This window comes from Azolla caroliniana, unplaced genomic scaffold (genome assembly GCF_043228905.1).
Source record: "Azolla caroliniana isolate FFs.n. ecotype wild unplaced genomic scaffold, voAzoCaro1.0.p SCAF_7, whole genome shotgun sequence".
In the NCBI taxonomy this organism is placed as follows: Eukaryota; Viridiplantae; Streptophyta; class Polypodiopsida; order Salviniales; family Salviniaceae; genus Azolla; species Azolla caroliniana.
In genome coordinates, this window is record NW_028230442.1 from 3804255 (window position 1) to 3825335 (window position 21081).

The 21081-nt window shown below is 38.7% G+C and overlaps 3 protein-coding genes across 3 annotated transcripts; 2 read left to right on the forward strand and 1 right to left on the reverse strand.

The window, feature by feature from the left end:
• The first annotated feature begins 2048 nt into the window (after positions 1-2048).
• Positions 2049-5591, forward strand: LOC147861598 (uncharacterized). The gene is made up of 2 exons (XM_087322491.1): positions 2049-2123; positions 2221-5591. The coding sequence occupies exon 2, from the start codon at positions 2236-2238 to the stop codon at positions 5230-5232; it is 2997 nt and encodes a 998-aa protein (XP_087178617.1). The 5' UTR covers positions 2049-2123; positions 2221-2235; the 3' UTR covers positions 5233-5591.
• A 1268-nt stretch (positions 5592-6859) lies between these two features.
• On the forward strand, positions 6860-11804 carry PIRL1 (plant intracellular ras group-related LRR 1). The gene is made up of 4 exons (XM_087322758.1): positions 6860-7180; positions 8866-9228; positions 9297-9463; positions 10978-11804. The coding sequence occupies exons 1-4, from the start codon at positions 6881-6883 to the stop codon at positions 11612-11614; spliced, it is 1467 nt and encodes a 488-aa protein (XP_087178884.1). The 5' UTR covers positions 6860-6880; the 3' UTR covers positions 11615-11804.
• A 4522-nt stretch (positions 11805-16326) lies between these two features.
• Positions 16327-17895, reverse strand: LOC147861600 (uncharacterized). Its single transcript, XM_087323010.1, has one exon. The coding sequence runs from the start codon at positions 17741-17743 to the stop codon at positions 16718-16720; it is 1026 nt and encodes a 341-aa protein (XP_087179136.1). The 5' UTR covers positions 17744-17895; the 3' UTR covers positions 16327-16717.
• Positions 17896-21081: the final 3186 nt, after the last annotated feature.

The window sequence follows — 21081 nt, forward strand, 5'->3', positions numbered from 1 at the left end:
TGATAGTGAGGAATTGATATTGACAAACAAAAAATAGAGGCGTATTATATGGTTCATGATCATGGCATATATCTGATCCAACAAGAAAGAGGGTACATTTGCAAACTATAGTCAACGTAGCGCAAATGGCTATGAAAAACAGCCTAGCAAGAACTTTCTTTGGTGGCAGACATTTGTGCTTAAAGGATGAAAATAAATGGGGAGGGCAGCAAAATTAAATGATGTAAAAGCCACCTAATACATTGTGCGATATAAACATGCATATTAGATTTGAAACTAGGTAACCAACATAAACGTATAGTAAGCATTTTCTTTTGCAAACTTTGAGAGTTAAGAGTTTCACATATTTTGGCACTACCATGGAGAGGGCCCTTATCTATTGAGGTGCTTGTGAAATCATGTTGTCTTTTATTGTTGCAAACTCCAAGAGGATATGAAGATTACAGTGTATGTGCCTTGTCAAGAGAGGGTTTTCAGTGTAATAAACATCCTCTAGTGTGTTATATCAGTATGAGAAAAAATGTCATTAGAAAGTGTTTACCAATATTCTAATGAACATACTTTTATTGTGGTAAAAAAATTCTATTTGTGATATAATGGTATTATAGTGAGTGAGGAATCTCCATGAGAATAATATTTGCTTCAATGCCCAACATTTGAGCATGTGAGCAGGAGATACATTTTTTTTATGAATTGGATAATAATACACATGATATACTATATGTTTGCCAACATCATGCAAGATGATGTACTAGAAACACAATACACATACTTTTGTGTGGTTCAAGCATGAACCTCAAATAAAAAGGAATCAAGGATCCAAAGCTTGTTGGGGAGCATGGTTGCTTTGGAATGTGCTCCATAGGGTTGCCTACACAACATTATAAAGCATCTCGTTTAGATTACTTAAAAATGAGCGCACGTAAAGTTCTTTATTCATTTCCTAGCCTAGGGTTATACCTTGTAGCTAGTCCAAGTTCTCGAATATTTTTGGTTTATAGTTATCCTAATGTAAAAACAATGGCCCCTCTTCCCTATGTAATTTTTTTTAATCTTAAAATCATCCAAAGTCGAAAAGTATCATTAATTTCTTATAAAGAGCTTTCACAAATAGTATTCTAGAAGTTCTGAGACAGCAAGGAGATGCTTAATGAAATTAGAGGTCATGATTGATCATCTCTCAATTGAGAAACCTTGTCACAATGTATGTATGCATTAGAATCAGCCTCAAAATGAATTAAATCATGAACATTGAAACCTTAGATACAATATCTATATTCATGATTGTCTTTTAGCCCAAGTATCAACAAGGACTAGGTGATTGTATTATTTAACAAGAACATGAAAGAAACTATGCCCATAACTGCCATACTAATCGCAATTGATTGGGGGTTCATGTGTCATCTTACTTGAAAGGTTCTAATTAGTAGAGGTAATAAAAGTCAAAGCCACAATATTTGCTGGTAAAAGAAGAGGATCAACATTGAGATACAAGACCATTTAATCTGATATTTGTTTAGGGGAGTATGTCAATAAGGATTAACCAAAGACAATGGGGTCAAGCGAATTCACAATACTCAATCAAACCATAAGCGCTTGCCAGGCACAATTGGCCCCAGAAGAGAGATTGGGAAAACAAAACATTTGTCTTGCTTGAGGGAGGCATGTTTTAGCTATAATGAAGTCAAACAGTGTTCGACGGATGGGCATATCTAAGGGCGTATTGGGATGGCGAACAGTGGAGCATGGGCAGGATTGACCTGCGGCCAAAAGACGAGACGGTGGAGATGAGTGGGTGGGGTCAAGTGGACTTGACCCATGCTCGTGTCACCACCACCACATATACATAATTTATCTTGACTCCTCCTCGAGTAAATAAAGTCAAGGCGAAAAGTAACCGTTGCAAAATTAGATAAAGGAAAAAAGGGACCGTTAACTTTCTCGTCATTCGCCGTTGCCGTTGGAGGAGGGAGGGCCACCGTTTCTTCTCCGTTTTCTCTGTTCCATTCTCTCTGTTGCCTGCGCTTTTGTTTCGTCTGTGTCATGACGCTCGCTTTCCCTTCCTCTTACCACCTCCATTACCTGCAGGAATCCGCCATAGCCACCGAGCTCGACGCATCAGAGTATGTCTTTGCAGACCCGCATTTTTCGTCTTCTTCTTCTTCTCCTTCTTCAGTTTCTTCTTCCGGCCATGAAAGATTTACATCACGAACAATGCAGGTTCACTCCCCATTCATGATGTCCTCAAGTTCAGCTAGTAGGAGAGGAAGCTCCCATGGCGTTCATCCTCAGGATATGTATGCGACGAAGCTCGAAATAGTCGAATCAAGTAGCTTGGGACAATACCATTCCTTTATTTCTTCTCAGCATGAGAATCTGTATCAGAAATTGTTTCAGGATCAAAGTAGTCACGGTGTCTGCGTTGCTGCAGAACTGGCGATGAAGGAAGGACGATCCATGTTTCAGAATCAGTCTAGTCGTGAGGTCTCCGTTGCCGCAGATATGGCGATGAAGGAGAGGAAGTCGATGTTTCAGAATGAATGTAGCCATGAGGTCGCTCCTTCGACAGTTATGGAGATGAAGGAGAGGAAGTCTGTGTTTTCGTATGCTGCGCCTACGAGAGAAGTGACATTATCTCAGACTGAAAAGTATCAGATATTTCAGGATCAATACTGTCCAGTCTCCTTTGCAGATATGGCCATGACAGAAAGGCAATCGGTGCTTGCTTCTACGTCTCTCATGCCGAGCTATGGAACTGTCAGCACACCCATATTTCACTCGGAAACACAAGGCTATGACACTAAGCTTGAAGTGATGGAATCAAGTATTCTGCATCATCGCCATCCTCATGCATCTCAACCTGAGCAGTATCAGATCCTTCAGGATCAACACAACCTTGAAGATATGGCGATGAAGGAAATTCATGGTTCAGTGCTTCCTGTACCGAGACAACTAGAGTCTCTGGAGGATGAGGACTTTACACAGGTAAAACATCCATTTACGGATCAAGGAAAGGATTATGTTGTGGCACCATGGCAGGTTTTCACCAGCAGCGATCGATTATATACCAGAAACCTCGTGGATTCGGATAAGAAAGAAAAGCAAAGCTCCATGATTCCACCTCTTCATTCATGTACAGAAATGGCGTTAGTAGACAACGCTCTACAGGTGGATAGAGAAACCAAAGCAAGGAAAGGATCATCATTAACTGTGCAAGTGAATCAGCAACATCAAGGAAAGGATCATCAACTCCCAGCCACATGGCAGATCTTCTGCAACGATGGCTATGGTGGAAGCACTCTGCTTATTTCTCCCACTCAATATTGCACCGCCAGTGAAGCTGATCAAGCAGCAGAGGCAGGCTTCTGGACCTCTATATATAATAATTATAACAAGGTCGATCAGATCAATGGAGTTGTAGTTACAGCAGATCCTGCATCATCATCAGTGTCCTCGCCACTACCTGCAGAGTTCAATGGTGTCTCCTCAAGTGGAACTGTAGCAACTAATTACACAGCCGATTCAGCCAGAGGAAGTTGCTCTCCATCTTCATCATCTGTCTGCATACTCGGACAACATTCTCCATCTCCGTCTCCATCTCCTTCTATGGCATTCCATTTTGAATCTTCTTCCATCGATGTAGCCATCTCTTCTAGGTCATCTTCTCTACCTGCACCAGCTATTCATAACAGTACTGAGAATCAATGCTGCTTAGAGCCTGCAGAAGCCTACAATTACACAAAGGAGAAGCACCTCGAACAAAAGTTAAAGGCGAATTGCAACCATTTGGAAGCATCTCATCAACTAGGAGAAGCTACTGATCATCTGGATATTTATCCAGAGAAATATACCATATCTTCATCACCGTTGCTCACCACTAATCTTCCTGATATGATACTAATGGCCACACAAACGCAGAAGCTAGTAGAAGGTAGGCGAAAGGAAGAAGAAGATTTAGGGATAGAGCTAATCGAGCTTCTCACAGCCTGCGTTGAAGCGATTTCAGCAGGGGATTTAACCTCTGTGAACCAGCTATTGGCTCGATTAGGAAGACTTGCATCACCAACCGGCAATTCAGTGCAACGTCTGTCAGCTTATTTCACAGAAGCTATGGCATGCAGAGCTTCCAGGCTATGGCCACAGATGTATCAGATTCTCCCAGTGCTCTATACACAAACGGCAGACCTCGTGTGTAATACTAATGAAGTTGGAGATCCTGCAGCCATAGCTTGGCAGGCTCTGAACCAAGTCACGCCATTGGTGAAGTTCAGCCAATACACAGCAAACGAAATCATTCTGCAGGCGTTTCAAGGGGAAGAAAAGGTTCATATAATCGATCTTGACCTAAAACAAGGTCTGCAATGGCCATCTCTATTCCATTCTTTAGCCACAAGAGCTGGTGGACCTCCGAAGCTCGTCCGTCTAACAGGGATCGGAGAGTGCAAAGATGATGTACAAGACGCTGGTGATCGTTTAGCAGAGTTTGCAGAAGAACTTGGCCTGAGGTTAGAATTCCATGGGGTGGTGGATAAGCTGGAAGATGTTCGGCTATGGATGCTTCATGTGAAGACAAAGGAGGCAGTAGCAGTGAATTGCGTGTTGCAGCTTCATCGGGTTCTGAGAGATGAAAGCGGAGAAGAAGCTAGGAAGCTGCTAGCATTGATTCACAGTATGAAGCCGAAAGTGGTGGCTATGGTCGAACAAGAAGTTCTGCATGATTGTCTGCATGACGAGCCAGCCATGGAAGCTCGATTTGCTGGAGCCATTCGCTACTTCTCAGCTTTATTTGATGCACTGCAAGGAGGAGGACAAGGAGATCATACTCCTACAGATTTCCATGTAACTCGATTGAAGGTAGAGGAATTTTTGGGTGCACAGATCAGGAACATTGTGGCCTGCGAAGGGGAGATGAGGGTGGAGAGGTATCAGCCATGGCGGAGATGGAAGGCTCTGCTAGAAGATGCAGGCTTTTGCAACCAGTGTTTGTCTCACCGATCGCGTGTGCAGGCACAGATTCTTCTGCGTATGTTCTCTTCCTGCTCCTCCAAAGCCATGGCCACGACATCTTCCTTCCCTTCTGCTTATTCGTATCGTCTGCTCCCTGATGAACCTGAGCACCACCGCCTTACACTAGCTTGGTTGGACCAAACGCTCCTCACGGCCTCTGCTTGGGCGCCATCGCCATGGCCGACGCCGACGCCAACGCCGGCTTCGGCATCGCCGTCTTGCTGAACCGAACCTCTGAAATCGGCTTCGGCATCGCTAGCCTGCTGAACCGAACCTCTGAAATCGGCTTCGGCATCGCTAGCCTGCTGAACCGAACCTCTAAAATCGGCTTCGGCATCGTTACCCTGCTGAACCGAACCTATGCTATGCTTCTTCATTTCATTCATTATTTCATTCTATTCTTATTCTATTCATTTCATATTGTTTTTGGACACACACACACACACACACAGATTTCTTCTATTTTTACAAGTGGGAGGGTATAAAAAAAAGGACCCCAACTAAGAAGGCCATTCATTTTCTTCGCTAATATTTGTTCACATTATTATACACATACAAATATCAAATTCTTCGTTTCGATCATCCGTGTAATCTTTGTCGATACAATTCCTTGTTTTGGTTGTCTCTCTAATCTGTCCATCTAAGTTTCATTGCTTCGATCCCTTGTTTTGATTGTTTTTCTAATGCTTCGATCCATTGATATGAATGAATTTGAGAATGGAGGAATTCTTGCCTTGCATGATGTTGTTTAGTTTCTTAACCCAATGCCAACCATCTATCATTGGCATGGATGGATTCACCTACATGAAAAAGGGCCCTAGCGCAAGGCTCGGGAAATATACTTGTTGCAATTCCTTTTGTTATTTGCTCAATGTTTGAAACCCAAGAAACCTTGCTTTTTCTCTATCTTTAGTGCATTTCTCGCATTAAGAATTTGAGGGGATGGAAAGACATTGAAACCCCGCTTGGAAAGTATTATATGTTCAATATGTGAAACCCAGAAAACCTTGCTTGGGGTGGGTGGAGAGGTATGTAAAAGAGGGGTAAAGGATGAAAAGTAATGCTCCTAGTTTTGTAACATGAGGTCATACGTAACAAACCATTTGTGAAACAAAGCACTTGCCTTTTGTACACATTATCAAGAGCTTATCGTGTAGTTGTTGGTCTATTTCTTTGTCAAGGTCTTTCAAAGGCATTGGCATACTTCTTTTGTCTCTCCCTTTCATCAAGACTGTTGTCATCATCAAATCAAAACTTTCTTAAGGAATGAAATTTTAATTTTGCACTGATTTCTTAAGAAAAACGTCTCAAAAGGAAACCCGCCAAGAGGGTGTTGATTGCTATATTGAAACCACCAAAGCATTTTGACAGGCTTTAAGCTATGCAATGGCCCTAATACCAAGTTGTGATTCAGTAAGGGAAAGGTTCTAGCCATCTCAATAGTACTAGGAGTTTAACCTACTTAAGTTTTCCGAATCACAAAGCATTAAGGTTCTCGGGGCCTTGGTTCAATCCAATCCAAAGTAATTTAGCACTATCATCTGGAGCTTCCATTTGTTTGGCTTAGTCAGGATAGGAAACAAGAGGGCTGACAATGACATCTCCCCGAGGCTTTTGTGAAGTGCCAATGGTGAAACCAATCAATTCATTCAGCTTTGGCGAATTGGGGGGGGGGGGGGTATTGACGAAGTTCAAGTGAGGGCATTTCGGGAAATGGGGGAAAATTAAAAAGGGTATTTGGGGAGATTAGAAAAATACAGGGGCATTATTGTGTAATTACGGAAAACCCACCCGAACAACAGGTCATGTTTATTACTATTCCAGCGTGTTTTTCTTCGCCTCAAGCTTTCTCTCTTCACCCTCCCCCGTGGCGATGGCGGACGACTGCACGAGAAGCTTCGTTGAGGTAGATCTCGAGATCGCAACTAATGATGCATCGTCTCCCCCTGTACCTCTGACCCCTGAGCAGAAATCTCTACAAGCAGCTCTCTTAAATGTTGCAGAATGTCGGGCCAAGCTTGAAGCTCTAGGTGAACCCCCTGAACATGAAGCTATCGAAGAATCTCGTTCTGCCATAGCTTCCATCGATGATGCTCTCTCTTCTGAGCTTGAACGTCTCCATCTCTCTCCTCCTCCTCCCGACTCGGACCCTCAAGAATGGTCTGCTTACCTGGTAAGATCTGTCATGCTCTTTCCTGAAAGACAAAATCTTCCTTGAATGTCTTATTTCTCACACATTTTATGTCTTTTGCTTTATTTCTTCTGAAAGGAGTTTTTGTCATAAAAACAGCTTGAGGCTTACTATGCGTTCTTCGACCTGATTATTTTGGTGCTTTTAATGTTAGTTTCTTTCTTTTATTCTTCTGTTCGAGCCTTTTTCAACACCTGAAAGAGGGAAATTTAGGTTTTGTCTCAATTTGGTTTGGTCTGGTTTGTATTTTTTTCTTAGTTTTTTCATCTGCTCGCTCATCAATATCTATACTTAACAAATTCTTTAGTTTGATCCTTCTTGAATTCAAAAGAGAAAATTCCTGTCTTTTCTTCTGTTCTTGAATGCATGAATTTATGTTGTTTTATGTTCTGTTTCTGCTTTTGTAGACCTAGACGAAAAATCACAATAAGTTGAGCTGCTCTTTTTTTTTTCCGTTGGATTCCCTCCTGAACGCTGGAAAGGTAGAATTTTCCATAAATTAGGTATTCTGACTTTTATCTGTTTCTAGATGTCTTTTGTTTTCTTTTATTCAATTCTTCTCGAATGCATAAAAGGAAAGATGCATTTGATTCTATAAATATAGGTTTTCTGCTTTCTATCTGATTCTGTAGTAAAATGTATCTGTTTCTAGTAATATGTATCAGTTTCTGTTTTTTGGTCATTTGTTCTGTGATTCTTTTGTTGAATTCTAATTTTTTGTAAGTTCCTAAATCAGGACTTCAACTGGGTAAGAACCACCAGTTTCTAACCTTTTTGTTCTTTTCTTTGATTATTCTTGCATGCCTAAGAAGGGAAATGTTTCATGGTGTTCCATATGCTGACATCCATTCGTGCTATTTGTAGTGAACCTTGGAAATTTTCCATAAATTTAAATTGTCTACATTATTTCTGTTTCTGGGAAGCTCTATCTATTTTCTGCTGTTCGTTCTTTTTTTTTTCTTGCAGTATCCTTGAATGCTTAAAATGGAAATATTTTCAGAACTATGTGTCCTGTGTTCCATTGGTCCAATTTTTTTCTCATCCTGGCTCTTAAATCAGGATTTCTACCTGATAAGTACTATCTGTATCGAAAACCATTGTCTTCGTTAATCCTTTCATGCCGAAAATGGAAAATTTTCCATAAATTAGTTTTTTATCTTTATTCTGTCTGTTTCTTTTGTCATTTTCTAATGGAAATTTTACTCACAAAGTTTGATCAATATCCCAATTTTTTTACTCTTCTTGAATGCATAATAAGGATTTTTCCATAAAATGGGTTTTCTGCATTCGATATGTTTATTTTCCTCACTCCTAAAAGGGCATTTCTATTCTACATTTTGCCCTAGATTTGGATTTCTATCATAAATTTGACCTGGATGGGGATTTCTACCCTTATGTTTTTGTCTTAAACAGGCGTTTTCTCTCTAGTTTTTGTCTGAATGAGTACTTGCCTCAGAAAGAGAAGGAATTGCATGCCACCCATAATAATTGCCACTATCAGTCTCTCACTTTGTTCTTCTGTTTAATATTTTTAGTGGCTAGAGGGGAAATTTTGCCATAAATTAGGCTTTGTGTTTTCATTCATTCTTAAATGTGAGTTTCTGCTCTCTTTTTGCCCTAAATGCTTTTTCATCTCCCCCCCCCCCCCCGCTGTTGATTCTTTATAGGCTCGGAAGGAGAAGGAATTACATGATACTGCTCACAATTCACAGTTGCCATACCTAGCCCTGATTCAAACAGATGAGCTGTATCGTTGCTATGAATTGTTGTTGAGAGATGCAGAAATGGACATGATTAGGTTGTCTTCTACGCCTAACTCTCCTGCACCATCGCCTAAGACTGCAAAAATCCTCTCAGAAAATGAAGAAGAAGGTGTTCCAAATGAGGACGTGTTGAGGATTTTGTCATTGGCCAAAGAAGGACCAGTTACAGAAGTTGACTTGAAGGGGCGCGGGTTAATATCTATCCCAGATGCTTTTGGAAGGATATCCACCCTTGTCTTGCTTGATCTGTCGGAAAATAAATTAAAGGTAACCTTCACGATGCTCAATCATAAGTTAATGATAGTATGTTCTTATATATTGCTTTTCTTGTGTAGGTGCTCTCTGATTCAATTGGTGGACTGACTAACCTTGAGACACTGAACCTCGAACATAATAACCTTGAATCTCTTCCCGATTCTATTGGATTGCTGAAGAATCTCAAGTTTTTGAATGTTTCTTCAAACAAGCTCACTGCTTTTCCAGAAAGCATTTTGCATTGCAGGTATTCATCTGGCTAGTTATGATATTTATTGGGGTATTGTAGCATTACTTTCATTGAGATCAGCTCTAATGTAGGTTGGATAGGTTGTCTAATATATCATGGGTTACCATGGATGTTAGATATTTCAAATGTCGCAAAGTAAGACAGAAGTTGAGATTGCACCTTTCCTCGGGGCAAATTAATCACAAGGCACCCCAATCTTTGGGACTGTTTAGGGTTTAGGGTTTAGGCAAATTAAGTTCCGATCCAGCTCAACCATAATGTAGGTTCGGAACTTAATTAGGGTTGGTCATTAGAGACTGCATCACCACCTTGCCCATATTAGGTGAATACATTGAAGAAACGGTCAACAAGCTCTGAGTTTATCCCCCATGGTCTGATGCCAAGAAAATGTTGGAGCCCAAGCGGTGCCCACCTTGGGATACTGAAGGGGTTAAGAATGTGCGATGGCACTATGTAATGTGAGTAGAGTAAACAAATAAGATCTTGCAATTTTTAGAGAGAGAAATAAAGAAAGATGTATAACATTGACAAGATGCTGAAATAGGTCTATGAGAAAGCTAAATCTACTGCAGGCGCACTACAAATGTGTGTGTTATCTGAACAAATAATAATAGACATCCAAATTTTAGGTGTCAGTTGTATTTGAGAAATCCTAGTACTGGGATAGAGGAAAATGAGAGTTCCATAGCCAGAGAATCAAATGCATCAATATTTTACATGTGTGGGGTATTCAAGCATGAAAAGTGAAATTTACTGTTTATGTCTACAAGACCTCTAGGGCATTACGAGAAAAATTGTTGGATACATTAGTCTCCTCCGACTCTTATCCCTGCTACACTTTGCAATTTTTAATGGTCTGTCCAATATGTCAATCATACATCCCCTTATCTGGAGTGCAGGAAAACCAACAGAGTAACATGTAGGTCTGAGCTAATGCAATGTTTGACTGAGTTTGATCCCTTCATATGCTGAACAAGCCAATAGCACATGTGCTTCTTTTTCCACCATACCTTCAATACATGGCAATGTCCAAATTCACTTAGGATGTTTGCCTCCCTACCCTCTTTTCACCAAGCCTGCCAATACAGTTTTTTCATTGAAATAAGAAAAAACTCTGAAACACACCTGCGTTTTTGTTTATTCCCCAAATGCCACTTAAGTTTTATCACTCCCCTAACTCTTGGTCAAGCCCCAGAAATGCGACTGTGCATGCTATTTGAGCGATTACATGCCAATTCATCCCTTTTTCTCTTTCGAGGAAAATAACAAATAGTCAGTGCTTTTAAGGAAATAATGACAATCTGCTGTATTTTGGACTTTCCTCTCGAGTTACTTGGCCTGCTGTTGCATAATCTTATGTGGCCTGCTTTCTTTAGTGTTGGAACTCACCAAATATATGAACATTTCCTGTAGCGCATTCACTAATGTTATCCATATGCACTCTTGGATCATGTATGTTCGTTCATTCATTATTTCATTAATCAAGTATGCTTTGGTGTTTGATTTTGCAGTTCTTTGGTGTCACTTGTTGCTAACTTGAATCAACTTTCTTACCTTCCGTCACAAATTGGATTTAGCCTCACCAACCTAGAGCAATTATCAGTTCAGTGGAATAAACTACGAACTTTACCAGCTTCAGTTTGCAATTTAAAGTCATTGAAACGCCTTGAAGTGAAGTTCAATCATTTGAAGGTTTTGCCTGCAGCAATAGGAAATCTGACGAATTTGGAAGTTCTAGATGCTAGTTGCAACTTCATGGATCTGCAAACTGTTCCAGACACAATCGGTGACCTAACATCATTGGTTGAAATTGATTTGAGTTGCAACCAAATTAAGTTTTTGCCACCCTCGTTTGGAAGATTGCAAAATCTGAAGAAGATTAACATTCTGGATAATCCTTTGGTAATTCCACCCATGACCATTGCTGAGAGTGGATGTGAAGAAATAGTGGCTTTTATGAAGGAGAGGTGGCAAAGCTTTTTGGATGAGAAAAATAGGCCAATAGAAGAGGATGATCATGTTCCAAGTACATGGGGATCATGGTTAGGCAAAGTTGTTTCAGCTGTAACACATTGGCCATCTAGCATTGATCCAAATCAGCCTTCGGAAGCTTCTAGCATTGATAAATTGTTGGATCAACAGTTATAAAAAGATGAGGTACATAAAAATAAACCATGAGCCCCTTTTCTGTCATCGGCATGTTGTCTAGTAGTAGTCTTGTATGGTGAAGTTGTACATAAAAATAAACCATGAGCCCGTTTTACTTCATTGGCATGTTGTCTAGTGTTAGTCTTCTAAGTTACGAATCTTTCCCAATCTAGTATCTGGTACTTTTTTGGTTATTCAGACGTGGTGTGTTGCTGCATGAGCTTTGGTTTGCATAAGCAGGGTTCTTTATAATAAACTTGAAATCTGATATCAACCAAATAATAAACATGTAACATTAGTTGATTTGGGTGTGAATATAAAAGGGTATCTGCTTTTATCACATTGCTAGTATCACTGGAGACCACCTCAATACTTGGTTTTTTTATAATGAGTTAGATATGCCTAAGTGAAACCATGATACCATCGACTCTATTTCACAAGTGAGCAGAAAACAATGTGGAATTGTCAACTCTAATAAACAAAGCTTGGGTTTTACCTAACCTTTTGACTTAGATACATTTGAACTAAAGGTTTATGTTAGGTTAATCCTACTTCTGTTTACATTTTAGAGATGTTATATTTTTAGAACATTTCTTAAATGCTTTTGAACAACATCAAGTTGTATAGGAACAGATGGTAGAATGGGCGGTTTTCTTTCTAAGCTCAATTAACAAACCTAACCAATCAAAATTGATTGTGGAATCACCTACATCTCATGCTATGACACAATACCCCAAGCATCCATGAAACACATCCAATTACCGCTATGATTTGGCCAATCAATGGAAGGTTACCAACCACATTTGTCAAAGGATGCAATGTGCAAAACAATTCTAGTAAAGTTTGAGAAACGTCAAGGAGCTCAAGGAGTTATATGTGTATGTTTTGTGTTTGTGATCATGTTATATTAGTGATTAGTTGATTGTATTAGAGTGATACTAATATATTGTAGTACAATCAGTAGTCTCGACCTGAGTTTTACCTTAATAGTGGTATTTTGGTATTTGGATATTCTATGACCAAGTGGGTTTTACATCTTTGAGTTTACAATTAAAAATAAGGAGTTTGTTGTGTTCGTCATATCTTTTATGCATTTCAGATCAATCCTTTTATAGGCTGAAAGTCATACTATCCAATTTTAGAGTCCATTGGTTAATTGAAATTTTATGTATAAGGTCTAAGATACCTCCAAGAATAACAGTTAGTTGATAACATTATTTCCATTATGTTTTCTACATGTACAATCAGCACTATCATTCTATAAATATATATAATTTCCAATCAGTATTAAGGTACTATAGCACATTTGTAGAACTAACTTTTCATATTGATAATACTTTTGATTAGTGTATACCTTCTTGTATCCTTGAGAGTTGTGGTGAATAAAGTTACAAAATTCATGTATGGGCATTCATGTCACCAAAGACAATAACCTTTCTTTTCTTGGAAGAAAGCAATGTGATTAGCTGGATCTAGATTTACAGAAGGTTGGTATCGATCTAAATAAACATAAAAGTTAGAATCGTTATGATGCTATTGCAAAAGTTGGAAGGTTATTCAGTGGTGTTATTTTCAACCATATGTAGCATTTATGCTCATCAAATCAATGATAAAAACATTATCTTCAATCCCCGCTTAATCAAACATGCCACCCCTCCACATCATCTTTGTTTTCTTGGAGAGAATGATCTCTTCATGTTTGATATGTTCCACTTGACATCAAACGGCACATTTGTGTCATATTCGTTGAACCCTTACTCTAAAACTAGTAAAGTAGACATGAGAAAAAGAAGATGAGGCTTTCTTTGTTGGTCGTTAGAAGAAGTCTAGTAAACATGACAAGGAAGATGTGTGTTGCTTTATTGGTAACTAGAAGTTTAGTCCCTCAAGAGATTGTTGGAAGAAACATGATGATGCTTGATGCGAAATAGATTACCAATAGTTAGAGGTAATTGAATTGAGTAGCCTTTATATTCTTTGTATTGAGTTGTCTTTATATTCCCAAAAACACTTATTTCTTGGTGTGAAAACAATGAGTGCATAGAAAGTGATATGTGTAAACCTTATGATCCATATAGGTTATTTGAAAATCTATTTCCAATTGATCTTGAGTTTTCAGGTTTCCCCTCCAATGTTTGCTATGTGTTTTATGAGATATATATTGCGTTTTTTTTACTGTTTCTAATCTAACATTTAAATATTGTTCAAGAGTTTTTTTCCCTTGCTTTTGAGGTTACCCACTTGTAACATAATGATTGGCGAAAAACAAAAGCGAGTTTTAGAAGAGAGCGTTAAGTATTACAAGAGGAAAGAAAGAAAGTGTCTAATAATGTCTAGAATGGCCTATGAGACTAAAAAACATTAGATTGATAATGTTGTTGACATGTGAGACTAAAAAATATTACAATCATTATATTGTTTGATATGTCGTCCTAGTGTTATTATTTTCAGCCATGCGAATAATTTATGCTCAACATATTATGACATAAACAAGAATCTAATCTAATATATAAATGAACGGGCTCTATCAAAAGATCTCTCTCATATGAGAATTATTTGTAAAAAAGTGATGCATATGATTTCTACATGTTTGGTATTTTTTATGGATAACTATGTTTTTCATAGATTGATTTATGGGCTAATATCAAAGCAATCCTTGCACACAAATAAACGTGTTATACCTTACTTTGGGCAAATCGGTTGATTCACATTCATTAATCAATGACAAAATTAAATTGAATTAAGAAGCATTATCCCATTTGTGTCTTTACATTTAGGTTCTTGATGATAGTCTGCAAGCTTGAACCAACCTTATAGCTTAATGTCACGTATGATACACATCACATGATTGCTTGTTAGTGGATGGATGGTCTACATGTATTTGAGTTTAATTTGCAACATTCATAGCCTCAACGCTCTTGATCAAATATTTTATTACTAAATCTATTTGTGATGGAGAGCCTCTAGAGTGAGTTTATGTATCTCAATTCATATCATACCTAAATTACTCACAAATATTTATTTATGTATTTCATTGTTCTAAATACTAGAGAGACAAATGTTCTTCCTAAAATGCATGGAGTTTCTCATTACTGAGACAATGTTATGCGCATACTTGTGTATGGTAAGGGACATACAACATGTTTCACTAAAATTATATTTTGTTGTGTTCGCAGTCATATGATGTGCCTAGTGTACATAATTAAACTCAATTGAAACCACTTCTTATCCAAAAGGCCAGCCGCCAAATCACATCTTATCATCCCAATATACTCAATGAAAAGTACATTAAGATAGATAAACATGATGTAACACTACATACTACAAAGACTAAATATAATATCTAAGATTGAATTAGTCGTGAGTTTTTTTTAGTGAAAATTATAAAAAAAGTATTTAAAGATTGATCCATTCATGACTGTAAACGTGACATGGGATTGAGCTTAATAATGTGAGTTCTTTTGAAGTTATGTTGGCTGGAAAAATGCACTTTTGGCTAATGGTAACATTTTTTATCAGGTGGGTATCACTCTAAAATACTCATCTAATGACCAATGAATATGTGTTGGTAGACAGACCTGCAAGGTCTTCTAGTATATTTGTAAAAGTGTTAGATGTCGGGATTTTGCTACATTCACAATCAAGATGGTATGATATATCTTGTGGAGATAGCCACAATTCATGAATGTTGATGTTGAGGATAATTAGTCATGCATCTCCATTTCTTATCTTTGAGGCATCATCATACAAGCTATTGTATAAATGGATGCTTGTGTAATCTTCATAGGAACAAGGTGCTTTTCCACATTTGAAATGTCACGATATAATGTTAGCACTCACTATTTATTACTCAGGCAAGAAACGTATTGAATTATATACTGGCTAGTTCTAACTTCTTACTATTGAAATCAAACTTGTCTCCACATAAACTAGCATATGCTGAAGGCGTGTGTGTAAAAGACATTGGAAAGTAGGAGGATGTATATGCTACAAATTAAGTCATCTATAATGGAGAATCTAGTATGTAAAGTTATGAAAAACAAGTCCAGTGCATGCATTTACAGAAACATTTCAACACGGTGAGTTTCCGTCACTCACCAGATTGTGTGATGATCAAGATATCCCTTGTACATACGGCTCAAACATTGAAATGCAAACAATGTTGGATGTGAACCACACTCATGGTTTTCCCATGGGTAAGCACATGTAAAAAGACTATTCTCGCAGAGTAGGAAAACTCGATTCCTATTTAGTTAAAAAAAGTTGGGTAAAGTAATGCGAGCACAATATTCTCGAGAATCCCGTAAAGACAATGTTGGCATCACCATCACACAAAAAAATAAATAGAGTACGCAAGAAAGGCAAGGAAGATGCTGGCATTGAAAAGAATTGCGAGATGTGAGAAATCTCCACTTACACAACAAGGTCAAGACTGTTTGTTACTAAACTATAGCACAAGGCTTCTAAAAGATTATGTGACCTTTTCAAGCTTTACATTATAGTGACCTACATATCAAGTTGCTCCAAAAATACATGTCCCAGCACTTAGCTCCTGACAAATCCATTGAAGTAAAAATTGTGTATTTGTAGGGTATAGAGGTTCCCATTCTGAATAAACATACACCTCAAACCCACACACAGGCATCATAATCTAATAATGCCAATCTCGACTCAAAGGAACTGTGAGATTGAGCTTGAACAATACACCACTCTGAACAAACATGTAATTGTTGTGTCTATAACATATAGTAGACAGCTAGAATTTGGGGAAGAAACCATTATTGAGTTGTTTGTACCCGCGGAAGGGTGCTACACATCCCACCTAGCAACATTTAATTGCCAATGAGGCAAAAAGATAGAAAAAAAGGGTAATATAATATAATATAATATATATATATATATATATATGAATTTGTATAATCATACAAAAATGTGGTTAAAACATCCCCTTTCTTTATACCAGAAGCCCAAATCCGTGAGATGAACAATCTCAATGTTTGGCCTGACCACCCTCGCGTAAAGAAGAATTTGAATCCTTCGGTGGTCACGAGAAACATTTTAACATTTCCAATATACTTTGGGATATGAAGAGATAGAGACTCATCATGTTTGTTGCATGCCTTCCATCTGAACCGAAGCTCGGAGGTTCACATACTCCCCTGAATATGCACCCAAGTGTTCGGATAAAGCCACCGTGTCGATGCTCTCGTGGTGATATGCTTTACAAGAGAAATAGAGGATGGTGGACACGACCATATCGACTTGGTCGATGAATGCGAAAAGGAGAGCAAAAACTAGGGCCAAGACAACCTGAATGGCCACGCTGTGGACACTCCACATGGCAAAGTCGAACGAAACCACGACAATTGAGGTGAAAATGAGATAGAGAGCATACAAGGAATATGCAATGGCCCGTCTTCCTTTGATCAACAAGCTGCTCTTCTTGATCGATCGGAGGCCGTAGCTTTGCTCGAGGACCGATACTACGGTCGCGAGGTTGAAGACACATGTGAAATGGAAGAGCACGGCGAGGAAGAGGAGGCTCACGAACCACCACAAGACGATCGCGCCGATGCTCGTGAGGGGTAAGAAGACAAGGTACACGAACAGCACGGTCGCGAGGAAGGCTCCGGCTAGGAAGAAGACAAAGACAAAAGCCCAAAGGAATGTGACGAGGAGTCTGCGCCACACCTTGGGGACAACATAGAGGACCTTGCGATAGGTTAGCGGGCGCTTGATGAAGATGCAAGCTACGCTGTACACCGAGGCAGCGGTGGATAGGAGCCTGAAGATGAGAACCAAGAGCAGGTATGCCGAGAGGAGGAGGCCGAGGCGGATCCGATCGGCCGTGATGTTCCGGTGAAGGATGTTGCTGTCATCGGCAGATGTGTTTTGGGTGTATATGTAGGCTTCGGTGTTCCGATTGATCCGAGAGACTATAGGGTCTATGGCCAGGTTGTGGGCTAAGATGATGAAGCAAAGAGGTAGGGTTAGGGTTAGCGAGAGCGCGGTGAAGAGCTTCGGTCTCACCCACAGGATGGATGCAGAGGTCTGCAGGATTCCTGAGAATCCCAGTGCCATAGCCGGGGGAGAACCCCACTGTATTCCATCACTACCCATGGAATCCATCCACCCGACTACTGTCTGCCTTGCCTTCTCTTCTTTTCTGCTACCCTTCTTAGTAGTTCGTCGATATTAGTTAGTGTTATAACCTGTTAGGGTTTGGAGTGGAGGGAGAGGATCTTTCCCCTGTTTTTGGCTATGCTCTGTTCTGCCCCTGTCTCTCTGCTCTCTCTCTTTGTCTCCTCTGTCTCTGTCTCTGTTTCTCTATCTCTCTCTCTCTCTCTCTGTGCTTTAAGGAAAGTTTCAGTTCACTTTCCTCTGTATTATCGGTTTCACACTTTGTCCGGACAAGTGTGTACAGAAAGTAGTCTCTTATCCACATCCACACACAACCTCCCCAATTTTGCTTTCTAATAACTCTCTTGCTTTTTCTTCTTCTTCTTCTTTGTGTTTTGTGTCTTCATTGATTTATATATGTATTTGCTGTGTTGCAAGAGACAGAGAGAGAGAGAGAGAGAGAGAGAGAGAGAGAGAGAGAGAGAGAGAGAGTAAATCCTTTTGTTCACTTTTTACTACTTGCTCTTATTCTTCTTTTTCCAACACTCCAATCCTTGGATATCACAAAACATGAGGTGATATCCCCCCCCCCGCCCTTTCTCATTCAATCAGGAATCTTTCATGCCTCGTGTTCTTCGTTCGCTCACGTCAATGCTCTTGTGAGGTTTAGGGTTTCTTTTCTGTCCCGGAATCGAGAGTCGATTCCCAACCTACCTCCCCTCAACACACATACAATATATGATGCATTTCATTGTATCATCAATCAATGTTTCGTGCAATGGATTCTAGGGGACTTCAACACTGCGTCAATCCTACAAAACTAAGGATTTTAAAATAAGCTTTGGGCACCGAATTTGAACACATTCTTTTCATTCTCCAGTGCACCATAACCATCCACGAGTCTTTATCTCGAGAAAGGTGGCCAATTAGAAGGCACAAATCATTAGGATTTCAACAAATAATAAAGAAGGGTACAATTCAATATGATTTACACACATAGACAAGCCTAGTAAAACAACGAGGTAGTGAATTGTTGGCCACCATGCATGAAGAGAATGAGGTGTGAACCAACCATGTCTTTGCGATAACATCTTGCATCATCTATTGTCACAGTTCACAATTATATTCTAGGGTAATGAGTTCCCTAGTCCATTGAAACCAAGCTTGACCCATAGGAACTTGATGCAACTTAATCTAACAAAGTTGTCCACAATCACATTGTATCACATGTCATGCATCCCAACTCAACTTTTTCCTTATTAGGGATAAACTCTCTTGACTTTAGGCAAAGTTTGTGCTCGTCATCAATGCAAGAATACAGTTTGACTCATAATGCAAACAAAAGGATGGACATCGGCCACACAAAAGCAAATTTTATTGCGTAAAGTAGAATGCATTCAACTTCCAAGGAGTTAAACCTCTTGAAATATACCCATATATGTTATGGACATGGTGTTGCCTATATCTCTCACTACTTATGAGTTTTCCTTGAAATACATCCCCCATATTATACAACATATTATGGCTCCATCTCAAAAGGAGCAAACTATTATATTTAACTTACTCTTTGCTATTTTAAACAAGAAGCTATAAAAGAAGGACTTGTACGGCGAGCGAAACGAAAAATCTCACATGCTTGTAAAGAAGGGGAAGGTTCTCAATGCTCTATGTGCTCATGGGCCATGTTATCCCTAGTTACCATACATTCTTCGTTTATTTAATCATGATTACAATATTTTGGTTAGCCATATATCTTAGACCTAGGTGAACACGCTTTTGAAGTACCTCCACATTATTATTTCATAAGCAATTCTATAGTGTATATTGTATAAACACATAAACTCCGGGATGTGATCTCCAAAAAATAGGTTTATATATTCGATTAAGTTTACATATGTGCGCAAACATGGGTATTTTATGATCTATCCATCATATTTGTATGCACATAGAGGGAATATCACGTGCCATCCACAACCAATTAATTTTTTGATATAATTTTGTAATCAACAATCTTAGATTTCTCTTTGGTTATTAGACATCATTTGCTATGTTTTTCTTATGAACCATGTTCAATTTAAATTCATCATATTGTACGATGAACTCCAGTTGCTATAGAAATCTCCAACACTTTCTTGTTATATTTTTATGGTTTCCCTTTTACAAGGGGAAATTATTAGTGTGGTATGCATAATCAAAGTTGTATTACGGAAATTAAAAAAGTCTTGAAACTAGTAATTGTTGGTTATACAAGCAAGAAAGAGTTAACCATGGGATTGATTAGAAATTTGTGAAATATGGATAAATGGAATCAAATATTTTAGTTAGTAAACCAAAGTGTTGGTATTACAAAACATAACACACATATTTAAGTGGTTTTTTAATTGCAACATGATACACTTTACACTAGTGATGTCTAAGCATCTAGTGGTCTCAACTCTCATGTTGGCCACAAGGTCGTTCGACTTCTATTAGTCTTTCTATCTTGCTTTCTTTGTGTTGTATGATGATGTTGTCACATTGGTTTGATGAATACATAGACTTGGATTCAAAACTTTCGGCCACTTGAGGCTCACTTTTCATGTCACATGAGTAAAATTTCCCTCTCTTTTCTTATTTTGTCATCAAATTATAGTGCCTCGTTTTTACACCTAGTTGTTGTTGTAGTTGAAGAGCCATTTTTGTAACAACATTATTGGCACCACTTTCAATTGTATAAAGGATGGCACCCAAAATGCATGTCCTCAAAATGAAATAAGATAATTTGGCGTGAAAACATGTTAGATTTTAAATCAGTTAAATGGATTAAAACAATATATTCTCAAACCTGAAAAGTGTTGAAGAAATGCAAACCGTGCGATCTAGGATGGACCTTGTAATTCATGTGTCACAATAATGGTTATTATTCGCTTACAAAGCAATAAATTTAATTGTTCTATTGACATATATAGTATATCTCAACAAAGTGATGTTTGTTGGTTCACACACTCCACAATAAGGCGATGCTTCAGAAGCATTGAGGAATGAATGTATTGAAGAACAAAAGGTGACAACAACATATCGGTATTGCTCATGAATATTTTAAGCTTGCTCTTTAGCTCTGATGAGGATTTTTTGATTGAGCATTCTTTTGTCTTACCTTGTGCATGAATATTTTTGGTTGGGGCTCTTTCTTTTTAACACTTTAATGTTGCTAATGTTACATCTCTCATTGGAATATTCTAAGATGAGGAAAACAACCCGCCAACACAACTACGTCATCATTCAAAACACAATAGAAACAAGATAGGCGAAAACGTTGCACCATCCAAAAATTTGTGAGACCATTAAGGCGATGTGGTCTAACCCAA